This window comes from Balaenoptera ricei, chromosome 6, assembly GCF_028023285.1.
Source record: "Balaenoptera ricei isolate mBalRic1 chromosome 6, mBalRic1.hap2, whole genome shotgun sequence".
NCBI lineage: Eukaryota > Metazoa > Chordata > Mammalia > Artiodactyla > Balaenopteridae > Balaenoptera > Balaenoptera ricei.
Window position 1 is genome coordinate 113837320 of NC_082644.1, and position 15782 is coordinate 113853101.

Below are 15782 nucleotides of genomic sequence, written 5' to 3' on the forward strand. Positions count from 1 at the left end.
GCATTTATAAACAGGGAACTTATACTAGTGGCCCACAATTTTATTTACTGAAGTTTTACATTATATATTAATATGTTAGAACAATATTATTACTGCTCTAATAGATATTACACTATAATATAAAACTTTATATTGTATATTCATCATTATTTTTAATAATGTTCTTATAATAATAATTTATTATTATTCAGTTTCAAAAATTTCTTGGATATTTTCCCGTATTTATTTATTGGGATAAGTTTTAAAATAATTTTGTCATATTCCATTGCACCCCACCTCCAAATTATATTGGTTCTTTGATTTGGATTCCACTAAATTTATAAGTTGAGTTGGGGAGATCTGACATCTTTGCAATATTGAGACTTCCTGCCCGGGGATTTGTTACGCTTTTCCTTTACTAAGGACTTATTTTTTTATGTCCTTCAGTGAGGTTTTATAGTTTTTTTCCTATGGGCCTTGACATTTCTTGTTAAGTGTATGCCTAGGTATTTTATAGTATTCATTGCTAATGGAATATAATCTTTTTAAAAAGTCATACTTTCTAAATGGAAATCACAGATATTTAGTGTTGTAATTAGGGAATCTTCTAAGTAATACTTCTCTTCCTCTTCTGAATTTGGAAAAAACTGAGGCATGGGTACAGAAAAGAGACATAGGAGATAAAAATACTAACTTCATTACTGATAAAGTTGACTGGAAAAATGTAGCTTTTGATCTGTAATCAAGTAGGCTTGCTGTATTTCTCCCTGAACTGGATAGATTTACCTCCATAAAAGCAGGTAGTGCTGGACGATAGTATCTTTACCCCGGAAACAGGTCCACTTACCACCTGGTGGAGAGCACATGAAAATATTTGCTCTCTGCAGTAAGCGAAAGCCAAAAAAGAGAACTCAGAGCATCTGTTCTTGTCTAGTTCCTTCTCCCAAGCTCACTAGTGAGATAAACCAGTCATTGTCCTCTAGGGTGGAGAAAGGCCACGAGTCTTTTCTAATGCAAGTCCCTCTATATGGAAAAGAAGTCTTTTCCCTTAACATTTAGGAAAGCCATTGATTTTCATTTTTATCTTATAACTAGCCACTTTACCAAAGTCTCTAAGCTTTTTAGTTGATTCCCTTAAATTTTTATTTTTAGGCATGCATTTACATCATGAACAAATGACAATTTTGTCTCTTCCATTATTTGTATTTCTTATTTATTTTTCTTATCTTATTGCATTGGCTTTAGTTTGTAGCAATTGTAACAGGCATTCTTGTTTTGTTTCTGACTTAAATGAGAATACCCTTAGTGTCTTACCATTAAATATGTTTGTGGATGGCTTCTGATAAACTTTGTCATGTTAAGAAACTTAAGTTTTCTTCCTAGTTCATTAAGAGTTTTTAAAGAAAATTAATTGTAAGGTATTGGTGTTGAATTTATCAAATATTTAAAAAATATTTCTCCTGTTGATAATATCCTGTGATTTATTTTTCTTTAACAATGAAATGAATTTACATACTCCCTAATGTTGAATCATCCTTGTACTTTTGGAATAGATCTTGCTTGATTATGGTGCATTTTGACTTGTTTTACAGCAAGTTGGATTCAAATTGCTAAAATTTTGCAACTACTATATAGTTAAGCAGATTGGTCTATAAGAGTAATGATTCACATGTTAGAGATTAATTGGTGAACTTTGAACAGGTGGTCCTGGCTCAGATGAGTTTGGGAAATGCCAGGTTAATCAGGTTTCTTTACTCTTGGACTTCACAGAGACCTTAATAATACTTATTGTGATTCTCCAAAAGATGGACCAGAAATGGCATCATGCAGCACTAAGCACTTTCTCAAGTTATTTGACTGCAGAACCTCTTTTTCAAAAAACACATTAAATTCTCTGGAGACTAGTGTTCTATAACTGATCTGTAATTCTCCATTTTGGTGTTATCTCTGTCAGTTTTGTTATCAGAGTTACGCTAAACTTGGGAAGTGAAATGGAAAACTTTTTTTTTTCTGTATAACAGTTTAAATAACATAAGGATTATCTGTCCCTTAATGGTTTGATAGAACTTGCCTGTAAAACCATCTGAAGTAGTAGCATTTCTGAGTGATACAGATGCTCAGGAATGCACACACTAACAAGGCTTCCCCACAGGACATTTTTTCCCAACAGCCAATTCTTCCTGGCACCCTTTTCTTTAGGATCAAACAGCTGTTTTAGAAAAGCCTAGAATGTGTGAAAATTAGACTTGAGGCATTAGCGAAGTGATGCTGAATCAGTCCTGCAGGGTCCTCAGCTCTAACAAATAGCACGCTGGCTACTGCTCCGGGGTGCCTTGCTGGGGCTGTGTAGGGCATTTTTGGTTAAGGGTGCAGAGTTGACTCCCACCTTTCATAGTAGCCACTCTAGCTGAGGGCCAAGCTCTGGACCCCTTTCCTCATCCAGTTCCATTTTATCCTCTGGCTTGTACCTTTTTCCAAGTACTGTAGGGCGATAGGTCTGCTTAAACTTCTTCTAGATGCTTCCTGGAGGCCAGCCCTCAATAGTCCTTGCTTTAGACCTCTGTGGGTAGATCATTTGCCCAGCATAAGGGGGAGGCAGAGAATTGCTAGGAGATCAGGGTCAGTTTGAGAGGCCTGGTATTAGCAGTGGGGACTAGGGCCAAGCAAAGCTTATGTGGGGTCAGCTGGACCAGTGGGTCTCCTGAACTGTATGAGCTGAAGGATTGGCTTGGGGTTCAGTAGGGCTGGGTGTCCCTTCAAGTGAGGGGGGCGGGTGGTGTGTGTGTGGCTTGGGGGCTTCTAGGGATCTAAGGCTGTGCTGAAGGATTAGTCTAGGGTACAGTGAGGCCTAGGAGAGCTGAGGAGGCTGCGGGTCCCTGGAAGAGGCCAACTTGGGGGAGGGGGCAATTGGGGCCCAGGCTCCGACAGGCCCGGGGCTCCCGTGGGTCTGGGCTGGGGCGGGGGCCGCCTGCGTACTCGGAGAGGCCAGGTCGGCGGCGCCGGGGCCCTGCCCGGGGCTAACGGGCCGGGCCGTGGGGAGGCGGGGTGCCGGGCAGGCGGCGGCGCGGGCTCCGGACGCGAGGGCTCCCGCTCCCTCCTCCCGCCCGAGCCAGCCTCGGGCGCCCGGCGCCTCCCACGGAGCCAGCGCCAGAGCCGGGAGGCCCCGGCCCGCCGCCGCGGCCCGCGGAAGGAGCCGCCGCTGTTGTTGCTGCCGCCGCCGCCGCCAGGCCGCGCCCCGCCCCTGCTGCTGCCGCTCCCCGGTGAGGCTCGCGCTCGACCTGCGGCGCCGGCCCCGCCGCCTGGGCCCCGGGCCCGGCCCCTTCCGCGCCGCCCGGGCGATGAGAAGCTGCTTCTGCGTGAGACGGAGCCGGGACCCGCCGCCGCCGCAGCCGCCGCCGCCACCGCCGCCCCAGCGGGGAACAGTTAAGTGAGGCCGGGCGGGCCGGGCGCCGCGGAGGCTCGGCCGAGCCGGCCCTGCTGCCCCCGCGGGCGGGCGGGCCGGCGCCGGCCCCGGGCCGAGGGGCGGGTGGGCGGGCGGAGCCGGGCCGCACCGAGGCCTGCGGGCTGTGTGCCCGGCCGGCCGCGGGGACAGGCCCGGCAGCCTCTGCTCGGCTCTGCGCGCGCCGCGGCTTCCCGTCCCCGGCTTGGCCTTGCGGCTTGGCGGAGCCGGAGGGAGCTCGGGGACCAGGGTGCGAGCAGCGTCCCCTGGGCCGGGGCTGGTGAGGGCTCCCGAGAGCCACGTCCGCCCAAGTGAGAGGTGAGGCGGCCCACCTGTGCCGGGGCACGGCGGCCACCTGCACAGACCCGGACAGTGGTTTCGCTGGCCGGGCCCGGGGGCCACTCTCTGTAGTCACGTGGGTGCCGAGCTGACTGCACCTGAGCCTCGGGCATGATCTAGGGTGCGGTCTCATCTGTGACCTGGGCAGAGCAGAGAGGACACCCAAACTCCAGGGCACCTGTGTGCAAGGTGAGGTGCCGGTCGGGGCACCCAAGACCCAGAGTACCCATCCTCGAAGGATGGTGCGCCTGTTGATGGTCACCCCACGGGGGCTTCAGCGCAAATGAGGCTCAGGGGCAGGGGCCGGGTGAAGAAGGCAGACCCATGATCATCTTCGTCCTCTTTGTTACCAACACACAACTCTTCCTGAATCATCAGCCTTTCCGGCCATTAAAAATGACTCTTGTATTCCCTGCCCCTCGGCAGCCTCTTCAGCAAGGCACAGGGGAGGGCCCAGGAGGGCAAAAGGCAAACGGCTGTTGCGCCTTCTCTGCTCCCCGCCCCCACCCACGAACCAGCCCCCCCCCCGCTCAGTTTTCTGCCACAAAGCAGACAGCAGGCCAGAGTCTCTTTAGGGGCCTTTGTCTCCGTGATTCCTTCTCAGTATAATCTCATTGTACATTTCTCAACAGCTGGCTGGATCTCATCTCATTTTAACTGGGCAAGAAAATCTTATCAGCTGCACCAGAAAAGCCTTAGAAAAGTTAGGAGATAAGCTGTGTGGAAGCCTAGACTAACTCAAAAACTCAGTGTACTCAGAAGATTAGTACAGGAGACAGGTGACACCTTTCTTGCTTGTGGGAAATTGAACCAGGTATTTCAAGACATTGTGCCATGCATAGAATATTTAAATGGGGCCTCTTCTGGGACCTGGGCACCAAGACCCATGTGAAGCAATTGACATAGCAATTACTGGTTCATTTGAGCTTAGGATCATCTTCTTTAATCCACATTTTTCATTCCTTCCTTTTAGCTTTTAGGCCGCACTCCTGATTTATGCTGAAGGCATTTCCCTGCCCGGCCTCCTTCCCGCTGGTGGGCTTTTCCCCACTTTTAGCTGGAACAGTGCACCATGATTAAGTGCAAGGACTTATAATTAGGCCTCGGCTTAAGCCTTGGCTTTCCTACTTACTGTGTGTTCTTAGGGAAATTAGTGAACTTTTCTGAGCCTCAGTTTCCTCATCTGTAGAGTGAGGCTAATGATAATATCTATCTCATAGAATTATAGTAAGAAGCAAATGAAATATTATAAGAGAAGTGCTCAGCTCCATTCATGCCACAGGGCAAGTAGTTAATAGAAATTAGTGGTTATTGGGACTTCCCTGGCGGTCCACTGGTTAAGACTCTGAGCTTCCACTGCAGGGGGCACAGGTTTGATCCCTGGTTGGGGAACTAAGATCCCGTGCGCTGTATGGCGTGGTTAAAAAAATAAAATGAAAAAAATTAAAAATTAGTGGTTATTATTAAGGGTTTGTTAACTGGTTGATCAGAAGAGTAGCTTCAGTTTTTTTTAGAGTGCCTTTCTGTTTGTGGTTATTATTTAGGGCCACTAGGAAGGGATGGTAGAGTAGAAAGAACACTGGGCTTAGAACCTCAATTTACCTCCTGGAACCCAGGAGACCCTAGGCAAGTCATGGAACCTCATGGGACCTTTCTGAATCCCCATTTCCTCATTTGTTAAAGGGGCCTAAGAATAAAACCTGCCCCGTAAGGCTGAATGGGCTAATGTGTATGAATGTGTGTGACACTGTGGAGGGGGTTGGTGGGTCCTCACTAAATGTAAGTGGGATCTAACGGCAGACCCCGGTTTGGTGGGTCTGCTGTTTTGACAGTTTGTTGTGGTGGGGGAGGACTATAAGAAGAGCAATGCAAGAATATCTTGTTTGTGTACAAGGATATCTTGGTGCTTTACAAAACCATACAACCGTGTGAACACATTGTGATCCCCCTCAGGGCCTTGGAAGGGGGGAGTGGGTGCTGACGGTTCTTAATCTCTATCAGTTTCACAGCAGATTTGCTTCTGGGGGCATCAGAATCCAAGTGTCCCCAGCCCCTCTGCCTTAGCGGGTTGGAACTGCTCCATGCTTCGTGCTCAAAGAGCGACATCCTTGCCACACTGGAAAGTCATGATGGTGTTGGGGTCAAGAGTGGGAAATGTCAAAGGTGCTATTATGATGGTGAAGATAACAAATGACTACATGGTTGGATGCGGTGGGCTGAGGACACTGTATTTAGTTGGCTGTGGTTGAGTGAGCAGTCTCGTTTGCGCGTTGGCTTGTGGGAGGGGAGGCCTGGGTTCCTTGAATGAGCTGCCCCTCCCCAGGCTGTTCTCGCTGTCTCTGAGGCCCTCCCTGACCAGCGTTGCACCGGCCCCACTGGCTCTCCTTGGCCTCGTGCTCGCTGGGCCGCCCTTGGGAACTGTGGTTTCCCTGAGTTGTCGGCACTGTTTGCGGCGGGGTTGCCTACCTCACGTCTCTTCTCCCCAGCTGCTTGGGAGGCAGGGTGTGCTTGACGTTGCCTTCTTGTTGGGGACATCCTGTGGGCAAGCGTTGGTTTACTTGACACACTTCTGGCGGGATGCAGAGCTTGTCTAGGCTGAAATGTGAGAGGCCCGTGGGCCTAGAGCCCAGGGGTCACATACTAGAGCTTTGCAGCTCATACTCCCCTGAAGACTGGAGGGCCATCTTGCTGGGCCTGTGGCTAGGATCAACACAGGATCGTTCTACACACACACACTTTTTTTTTTTTTTTAATAAATTTATTTATTTATTTTATTTTTGGCTGCGTTGGGTCTTCGTTGCTGCATGCGGGCTTTCTCTGGTTGCGGCGAGCGGGGGCTACTCTTCGTTGCGGTGCGCGGGCTTCTCACTGTGGTGGCTTCTCTTGTTGCAGAGCATGGGCTCTGGGCTCATGGGCTTCAGTAGTTGCAGCACGCAGGCTCAGTAGTTGTGGCTCGTGGGCTCTACAGCGCAGGTTCAGTAGTTGTGGTGCATGGGCTTAGTTGCTCTGCGGCATGTGGGATCTTCCCGGACCAGGGCTCGAACCTGTGTCTCCTGCATTGGCAGGCGGATTCTTAACCACTGCGCCACCAGGGAAGTCCACACTTTTGGTTTTTTTTTTCAAACAGATACTGATCAGCACAGCAAAATGTTCAAAAGAATATCCTTTAGGAGAGAGAAATAAATGAATTCTTAACGAACTAAGAATCCTTAGGATGTTTATTAAAATGCAGAACCCAGGGCCTCAAACCCAGATCCTGAATCAGAATATCTGGGGAAGGGGCCCCAGAATCTGCATGTTTAACAAGAATCTTGGGTTGTACTGATGCTTACTGAAATTTGAGAACCCCAATTATAGATGCTTTTTAAAAATATTGTGAAACACACAAAATAAAATTTACCATCCTAATTGTTTTTAAATGTATACATCAGTGGCATTAAGTATATTCATTCTGTTGTGCAACGAATCTCCAGAACTTTTTCATCTTGCAAAACTGAAACTCTATACAGTTGACTCTTGAACAACATGGGTATGAACTGCGCAGGTCCACTTATACGTGGAATTGTTTCCATAGTAACTACTGCAGTACTACACCATCCGCGGTCGGTTGAATCCCCAGATGCAGAACCACAGATACAGAGGAACTCCGAATTTGGAGGGCCAACTATAAGGTATATTCGGATTTTCGACTGCTGGAAGGTTTGGCACTCCTAACCCCTTCATTGTTCAAAGGTCAACTGTACTCATAAAACTCCTGTTTCCCCCTCCCCAGCCTCTGGCAACCACCATTCTACTTTCTAGGAATTTGACTACTCCAAGTACCTCATATAAATGGAATCATATTTGTGAGTATTTGTCTCTTTGTGACTGCCTTATGTCACTTAGCATAATGTCTTCAAGGTTCACCCACACTGCAACATGTGTCAGAATTTCCTTCCTTTTTTAAGACTGAATAATACTACATTGTATGTATAGACCACATTTTGCTTATCCATTTATCTGTCTGTGGACACTTGGGTTGCTTCCACCTTTTGGCTATGGGAAATAATGCTGCTGTGAACATGTATGTACAAATATCTCTTTGAGACCCTGTATTCAGTTCTTTTGGATATATATCCAGAAGTGGAATTGCCAGATCATATAGTAATTCTATTTTTCATTTTTTGAGGAATCACCACACTGTTTTCCATAGCTGCTGCATTTCCATTACCACCAACAGTGCACCAGGTTTCCGATTTTTCCACATCCTCACCAACACTAATTTTCTGGTTTTTGGTAGCAGCCATCCTAATGGGTATGAGATGATATCTCACTGTGGTTTTGGTTTGCATTTCCCTAATGAGTAATGATGTTGAACATCTTTTCAGATGCTTGTTGGCCATTTGTATATCAGCTTTGGAGAAATGTCCCTTTTCAAGTCCTTTCCCCATTTTTTCATCGAGTTATTTGCTTTTTGTTATTGCTAAGTTGTAGGAGTTCTTAATAGATTTGGATTTTAACCTCTTATCAGATATATGATTTGCAAATATTTTCTCCCATTCTTTTGGATGTCCTTTCACTCTGTTGATTGTATCTTTTGATGGAAGTTCTGCGAGTTCTTTATACACATTAAAACCCTGTAAAGAAAATATTATCATCCATTATTCCAATTTGAGGGGCATGGAAACTTAGGCCCAATTCAGTTGAGTTGCTTGGGGTCACACAGCTGTGTCAGACCTGCGACTCAAGCCCTGGTCCCTCTGAGTCCAAAGTCTGCACCCTTTCCTTTCCTCTGCTTTACCTCCCAATCCTTCCCTGAGCTAATAGCATGAAGAGGCCCTATGGGGTGTGCAGGAAGTGGCCTTGGCTTGAGAAGCATTCATTTACAGGAGAGGAAATAGGAACGCAAGACTTGGGAATCTCTTCCTTCTGACCACTGGGGCGCTCCTTCCTGTAGATCCACATCATTACTTAGACCTTAGAAACAGCAGAGAAGTGCAGACAGGTTTTTAATGGTTTTGTTTATTTGTTTGTTTGTCTGTTTAAGCGTTTCATAAGCTTGTTTCAGAGCCCATCTGCTACTTAACAGTTTCCCAGACAGTCCGGGACTGTTCACGCCACCGTTGGTGCCGTGTCTTCTGCCTGCAGTCCTTGCAGTACTCGGCACCCTCCATCTTTCAGGAAGCCCAGCTCCCTGACTGCCCAGCCAAAGGGAGCATCCCCTCATTTGCGGTCCTTTCCTTTCGGGACATTTCCTCCAGCCCGTGAGCCCTGCAGCTGATACCCATGACTTATCCGTCGCTGTGTCACCCAGCACAGTGGCACTGCACCTGGGCTCTGCATTCTCCAGTCTCTGACCCAGCCCAGATCAATGAGATCAGAACCTGGGGGTTGGGACAGGCAGCTGTAGTTTTTACAAACTCCTTAGGGGAGTCTTCGTGCAGCCTCCTGCCAGGCCCTCATCCAGCCTGCTCCAGCTGAGTCACACCCACTTCTGGAACCCCCTGGAGTGCCGCAGTCCCACCTCCCTTCCTCGGCAGATGGCCCAGCCCTGGAATCGTGGTGTTTGTCCTGCGTGGAGCATCAGTGACCCCAGCGTGGCACTCTCACCATCGCCTCTGCTGCTTTACATGCCCTCCTTAATCCGATGAAACATTGGCGATTTTGAGAGGAGGACAGGAACTTCATTCATCCATCCTCCCGTCCATCCGTCCATCCATCCATCCATCCATCTATCCGTAATCCATTTATTGAGTTCTCATTGTGGGCTAGGCACTGTGGTGGACATATACCTTTGCACAGCTGATGTTCTGCTAGGGAAAGTATTATAGCCTTCTGAGAGGCAAGACTCTGTGTAAGTGTGTATGTGCATGCGTGCATGTGTGCACATGTATGTGCTAAGGCCATGTCCTTGGACAACATCAGGATTCTTAGTGACAGCACTTGTCTGGCTGGGCAGTGGGGAAGGTTTGGGGTGAATGGGAGATGTGACCCAGATTTTGAATGGTGGGATGGGTGCCATAGGGGAGGAACTGGGTGCTCTTGGGCAACCTGTGTTGGGGAGGGAAAGACTGGGGGACTTACTCTGAGGCTGTTCCCCATGGATGATGACCTTCAGGTTCCTTCCTCCCTCCCTCCCTTCCTTCCTTCATCAAACATCTAATGAGTACCTACTGCCTTGTAGTCAAAGTTTGGACTACGGACCTGCTGTTTCAGCATCACCTGGATCTTGTTAGAAATGCAGCTTCTGGGACTTCCTTGGTGGCGCAGTGGTTAAGAATCCGCCTGCCAATGCAGGGGACACGGGTTTGATCCCTGGTCCAGGAAGATCCCAAATGCCGCGGAGCAACTAAGCCTGTGTGCCACAACTACTGAGCCTGAGCGTCACAACTACTGAAGCCCATGCACCTAGAGCCTGTGGTCTGCAACAAGAGAAGCCACCACAATGAAAAGACCACGCACCGCAATGAAGAGTATCCCCCGCTCACTGCAACTATAGAAAGCCTGTGCACAGCAACGAAGACCCAACACAGCCAAAAATAAAAATGAATAAAATAAAATAAATTTATAAAAAAGAAAAGAAATGCAGCTTCTCAGGCCCCATCCTAGACCTGTTGAATCAGTATCTCTGGGAGTGGCTTTAAGACTGTTTTAACGAATTCCTTAGATGACTCATGCGTGCTAGAATTTGAGAACTCCTCATCCAGAATGTTGGGGTTTCCATCTTCACCATTGTTTCATGCTCAGCACAAGGGCCCTCCGTAAACATTTGTGGGCTGACTGTTACGCACCAGGTCCTGTTAGGTACCAGGAACGTGGGAGATGCTTCAGGTGGGAGGATGGCAAGGTCCGCCAGGTTTGAGGTATTAATGGGACGTGTGGGTGACCGTAGCCAACAGGGTACTAGATACACTCGTCTGAGTCTCAGGAGAAAAGTCCGGGCCATGGAAGTAATTTGGAAGTCATCAGCACACAGAATGATTATACGACCAAAGAAACTCTGAAGACCCATGTGCAAGTCACAGAGCGGGTGGTAGTGATGGGAGGTGTCTGCTGACCTGAAGCCAGGTGTTCTGATGATTCTGGCCTGGGAGCCCATTTGCCTGGCGTTGAGGTGACATTTTTACTCTGTACACTGTGGCCCTCAAGCCAAGGCTGTGACCGTTTTATGTCACTGAATATCAAGAGAATGTTGCTCTTGGGACCTCCTGGGGTGGGTTCATTTGTAGGGCATCTGCCTTCCATCGGTGTCCTTCTTCCTTCTCTCTAGGGGACAGTATGACACTAGACCTGATGGGAGTGGGTGGGGACGACCTTCATTTGCAGTGATTGTGAGCAAGTTGCAGGTTGCGGTGGGGCTCACAGTGTACTGGAGAACGCCCCCTCCTCCCCAGCACCAGGCTCCCTGGTTTTTCACGTTCGGGCCTATAGGGGCAGGCCTTTGGCCACGGCAGTGCTGTAGAACTTGATCCTGATTTATCTGGGGAGAGAGAACTCTGGGACCTAGCACTGCACTGTACGGGCTGCAGCAGCCCAAACCCCAGGCCCGCCTCACATGGTTTATGGAAAATCTGTTTGGTAATCAAATGGTTCATATCAGTCTAAACATAGGTCTGATGGAATGGATGCATTTGTACACCAGATTCTCCTATTAGAAGTAACAGACCTTCACTGGAGAAAAAGGAAGTGCTTGCCATTGTTAGTTCCCTAGCTGGAAAGTTCTTTGTGATCTAGGGGAGCTTAGGAAAATATTTGCTTTAGTTCCCCAGTATCTTAGCAGCCTTCCCAGCAGCCTGTGGCCTGTTGCCACCAGGTCGTACTCAACAGCATTTGTCGGAACGATTTGGTTTCTGACTGGTCACTAGATAAGTGGTCCAGGCCCAAGTACAGGTGGCGCCAGGATGCTATCCTGAGGTTCCGTAGTGGACGCCTCTCAGCCTGTGTCCCCCATGGGCAGCCCCCAGAGCCGGCTGGCCATTTGCCTGGTTGCCGCAGGGATTCTGGCCTCAGCCTGCAGTCTCCGTAGGAGGTAGGGCTCTGCACCAGGGCTGCCTGAGGTGGCCCAGTTTGTGTATTTGTGTGTGTTGTGGGTGCATTGGTGAATCACGCCTGGCCTCCCCTGTCCTCTGTCCCCTGCTTAAGATTTGTTAGCAGGAAGGTGCCAGGAATTATGGAGCAACAGAGGAGGGCATGGGTTCCCTGCAGCCCACTGGTACCACTGCTGCTGCTGGGAAACAGGCAGAGAGCTGCCGCACGACGGCCAGAGCTGGAGCTTTTACTGGGGGACGGCCGTTCTCATTGGAGGCCCTGCTCTTTGGCCGTTTCCCACAGGGAGTGAAATATTTATCCACTGCTTTTCCCCAGCGCCACAAGCTGCTAGATGTGGGCAGACAGTTTGTCTTTTGTGCCCTTGACTTTGGATTTCAAACAATCTGATCACAAGTTCATCCTTCTGTAGGGACTTCATTAGCTCACTGGTTTTGTCATTTCAACTACAGTAGCTCAATTTAACCTGCTCCCCCCGCAATACTTTGAAATTACTCTCCTCAAAAGTTGTGTGCGAGTCCTGCCTTCAGCCCTGGTGGGCAGCAAGGGCACCGCTTCTGAGTCGGCCTTCCTTCCTCGCCTGGGGTCCCTGCTGCGCCTCCTTTGAAGGCAGCACCCCCTGCCCCCCGGCAGTTGTTGCCTCCCCCCGCGCAAAGTGCTTTAAACTCCTCGGCCTGCACCCCACCCTGCTGCTGGAAGGGCCTCCGTGGAGAGAGGTCTGAGCTCTGCTAGTTGGGTTTTGATTTCAGTACAGGAGCTGATAAAACGAGATAAACCCCAGGCTCACAGGGCCGGGGAAATTAAACAGAGATGATATCAAAGTTCCCCTGAGTTTTCAACTGTGATACAGTAGCTTAGTTTTCTCCCAGACTGGGGCCGGGAGGCACGCCTTTGATTCTGAAACAATGTTCAGCATCAGTTAAGCCCAGCACTGCTGACTTTTAGGGATTAAGCACACTGTTGTAGTGATTCTTTGATCAGCTACAAGGGAGCCGTGTGCTGTCTGTATGAAGGGGCTTTATAGTTAAAGTTCATTTCTCTGTGAACCTGGGATGACAGCACTGGTGAGGTGTTGCAGTGCTGTGAGCTGCGGCCTCCCCCAGGCACCGTTTGCAGCATTGCAGGCTCACGCAGGAAGCTGTTCTCTTACCCAGTGTTATTGGATAGAACTCATTGAGCACAGCGTGGAAAAAATCTTGCTGGCCTGGAAATCACACCTCACCCTAACTGACCCCATCCAGCCCCTCTAGTCCCAGTATGTACAACACACACACACACACACACACACACACACACACACACACACACTCATTCTCTGTCTCTCTCCCCACCTTGCAGAGAAATCCTCTTGGGGCAGACACGGGCACACCTGTCCAGAGCGAGCCTCTGTAGCCCCCAGCCTTGGCAGTGATCTGAGTGAGGCTGGCTGCACACTCGGGGTAGAGGTTGGGATAGGGACCAAATGACCTGCGAGGTCAAGCTAGGAGGACTAGCTCAAGGTCAGTGTCGCCAATGTACTCTCTCCGTGCCCGAGGGCAGATGTGACTCCCAGGTGCTGCCGCCATCTTCGTTCCTTACCTCGCGTTTACTGAGAACCGACTTAGCTTCAGGTTGGCTCAATCCTGTAGTTCTCAGAAATCTCAACATCTGTTATCTTGGCCTCTAAAATACTGCATCAACTTTTGGCTTTTTCTGTGGAAGCCCTCCTTGTAGCCACAGCTGGGACGGTAGAAGTTTCCCCAATTGCACCTCCACCCCGGTTGGCCCTGTGACTTCCAGCTGGTCATGGAGCCCCCGTGTGCCGTGGATCGCACTCACACCGTGCTATACATCAACCTATTCCCTCCTGTGCCGGGCTCGGATCTCCCTCATTAGGTCTAAATTTACCTCCGTCGTACACAAACATGGCCTTAGCTCAATTTTATTGTTGTAAATTATTTATGAGGGAAATGTTGAATCTTGAAACTAAGGTGTGGGGAAAATTAATCCCATGTTACTTCTATCTTTCTGTACTCTTTTCCCCCCTTGCTTCCGTTACTGGGCTACAGCTAGAGAAAGAAGAGCGTTGGCATTTTAAAATATAATTGGTGTTCAAAGTGCTTTCTTGATGGGATATCGGATGGGAAGTCCGTCTCTCTCTGCACAGTGTATGGAAAGCAGACCAGGCTGGGGAAGGAGGGCCAGAGGTCCCGTTGGGCTCTGCCCTCTGCCAGCTCGTGGTGTCTGAGAACTCCAGGCTTCCGTTTTTCTCCTCTAAAACAGGGATAATACGCCCCAGCCACCTTCTAGGTTTGGTGTGAGCATCGATTGAGAAGGAGCCCGAGAAAGCTTTTTGGTAATTGCAGGGTGCTGTTCAGATGCGGGGAGGTGTGTTAGTTTGTTCTGTGTGCAGCTAGGATTTGGAGATAGAGGTGGGTGCTGGGCGGGGAGTGCTGAGGATGACACCAGCTGTTGCAAGTAGGCCTTCACGTTTTCTGCTGTAGCCCAGCATCGCATCTTGCAAGACAGGTTAATGTTGGCCTTAAACACCCTGCTTCCCCCGCTCCTCTCCCCGCGGCAGGTCTGCTCTGCAGCCCGGCATTAATGGCCTCTTCTCCCCCTCGCAGAGGCCTGGCCTGTGACCCGGGCAGCCGCGAACACAGTGGTGCCATCCCTTCTGGCTGGAGGCTTCGCACAGCCCAGGGAGCATCGAGAGCTAGTTAATAAATGGCCTTTTGTTAGGAAGGTCAATTGAAGTGACGGTAGAGACGCTGTTAAGAGTAATTTGCAGTCAGAAAATATGTAATTCAGGGCAGGCTGCTTTGAGTGATTGCCTCTGCCGTGGATATCTTGGGCGTTTCTCATTAAAAGCTTCCTTTACTGGTGGTGGTGCTTCCTCCACCGCGGAGCTCCGCGCGGCGAGGAGTCATTTGTCTGTATCTCACAAAGGCTGCTGGATCCCCAGGGCACGGTCACTGCGGGGGAGGAAAGAGGGAGGCGTGCATCGGAGATGCTCGGTGCTAATGCCCTGCCCGCCGCATCCTCCCAGCCTGCAGGCCGGGCCGTGACCAGGCACGCGGGCCCGGCCGCCGGCTCCTTTGTCTGCTCCGGGAGGCCGCCCGCAGCCATCTTGGGGCCCGGTGCCGGGCTGCCCGGTGCATTGTGGGAGCAGCGGCGTCAGCCCCCCGCCCTTGCTCACGCTGCAGAGCAGAGGAGGGCCGTTGCCATCAGTACGTGGCATGTGGTGCCCCGAGGACGGGCATGTCTCAGCTAATAAAATGTTTCTTATTTATTCCCATGCTCACTTCCCCCCCCCCTCAGATAGTAGAAGCGCTACTATCTTAAAAAAAAAAAAAAACAACACTTACCTCTGATGTTCTTTTATTAAATTCACAGCATGATATTTTAGCACTGGCAGAATTGTACATTCTATTAATGAGTTGTTAATTGCGAAGCATTTTGGTAACCAACAGCAGGTACCAATATTTTGCAAACTGCAGCAACGTTATTTCCATGTTACCAGGAATATGGGGTTTTCCACGTGAAGTACTTTTTGATCAGTGTTTGCTTTGGATTGGGCTGGTGCAGATGTTTAATTCTAAACCTTCTTTATTGGGGGCATGCATGCGGATTCCGTGAATAAATATTTATTTAGTGCCTACTGTGTGCAGGAAGCATTAAGCCCTGTTCTTTATGCAGATAAAGCTGCCTGGTAAGTGAAATTTGAAAATAGAAAACAATGCAGTGATGTGGTTTGGTGTCCTGTCCCCCCTGCCCTGTGCTTCTAGAAGCTTATTTTCAGTAGAATTAAGTAAAGCATAACTTAGTTTGGCTTTTGTCATAAACAGAAGCTGAGAGTGTGGCTGCTGCCCGGCACTTCTAGCCTTGATCCGAGACTTGGCTTCGTTGCCCTGACAAGTCTGTTTCTGGAGCCTTTCGTGGGTTCCAGGGGATGCTGATTACACGATAACTTGCATACAGCATTCTGGTTGTTTCTATTCAGGAGGCTGTAGTCATTTTT

At 49.3% G+C, this 15782-nt stretch overlaps 1 protein-coding gene across 1 annotated transcript in view; it reads left to right on the forward strand.

The window, feature by feature from the left end:
• The first annotated feature begins 633 nt into the window (after window positions 1–633).
• MVB12B (multivesicular body subunit 12B) overlaps window positions 634–15782 on the forward strand; it is a 187484-nt gene continuing 172335 nt past the window's right edge. Inside the window, 3 exon segments of the mRNA XM_059926690.1 lie at window positions 634–637; window positions 2832–2883; window positions 2885–3401. Of these exon segments, the coding sequence (XP_059782673.1) occupies window positions 634–637; window positions 2832–2883; window positions 2885–3401 (573 nt within the window).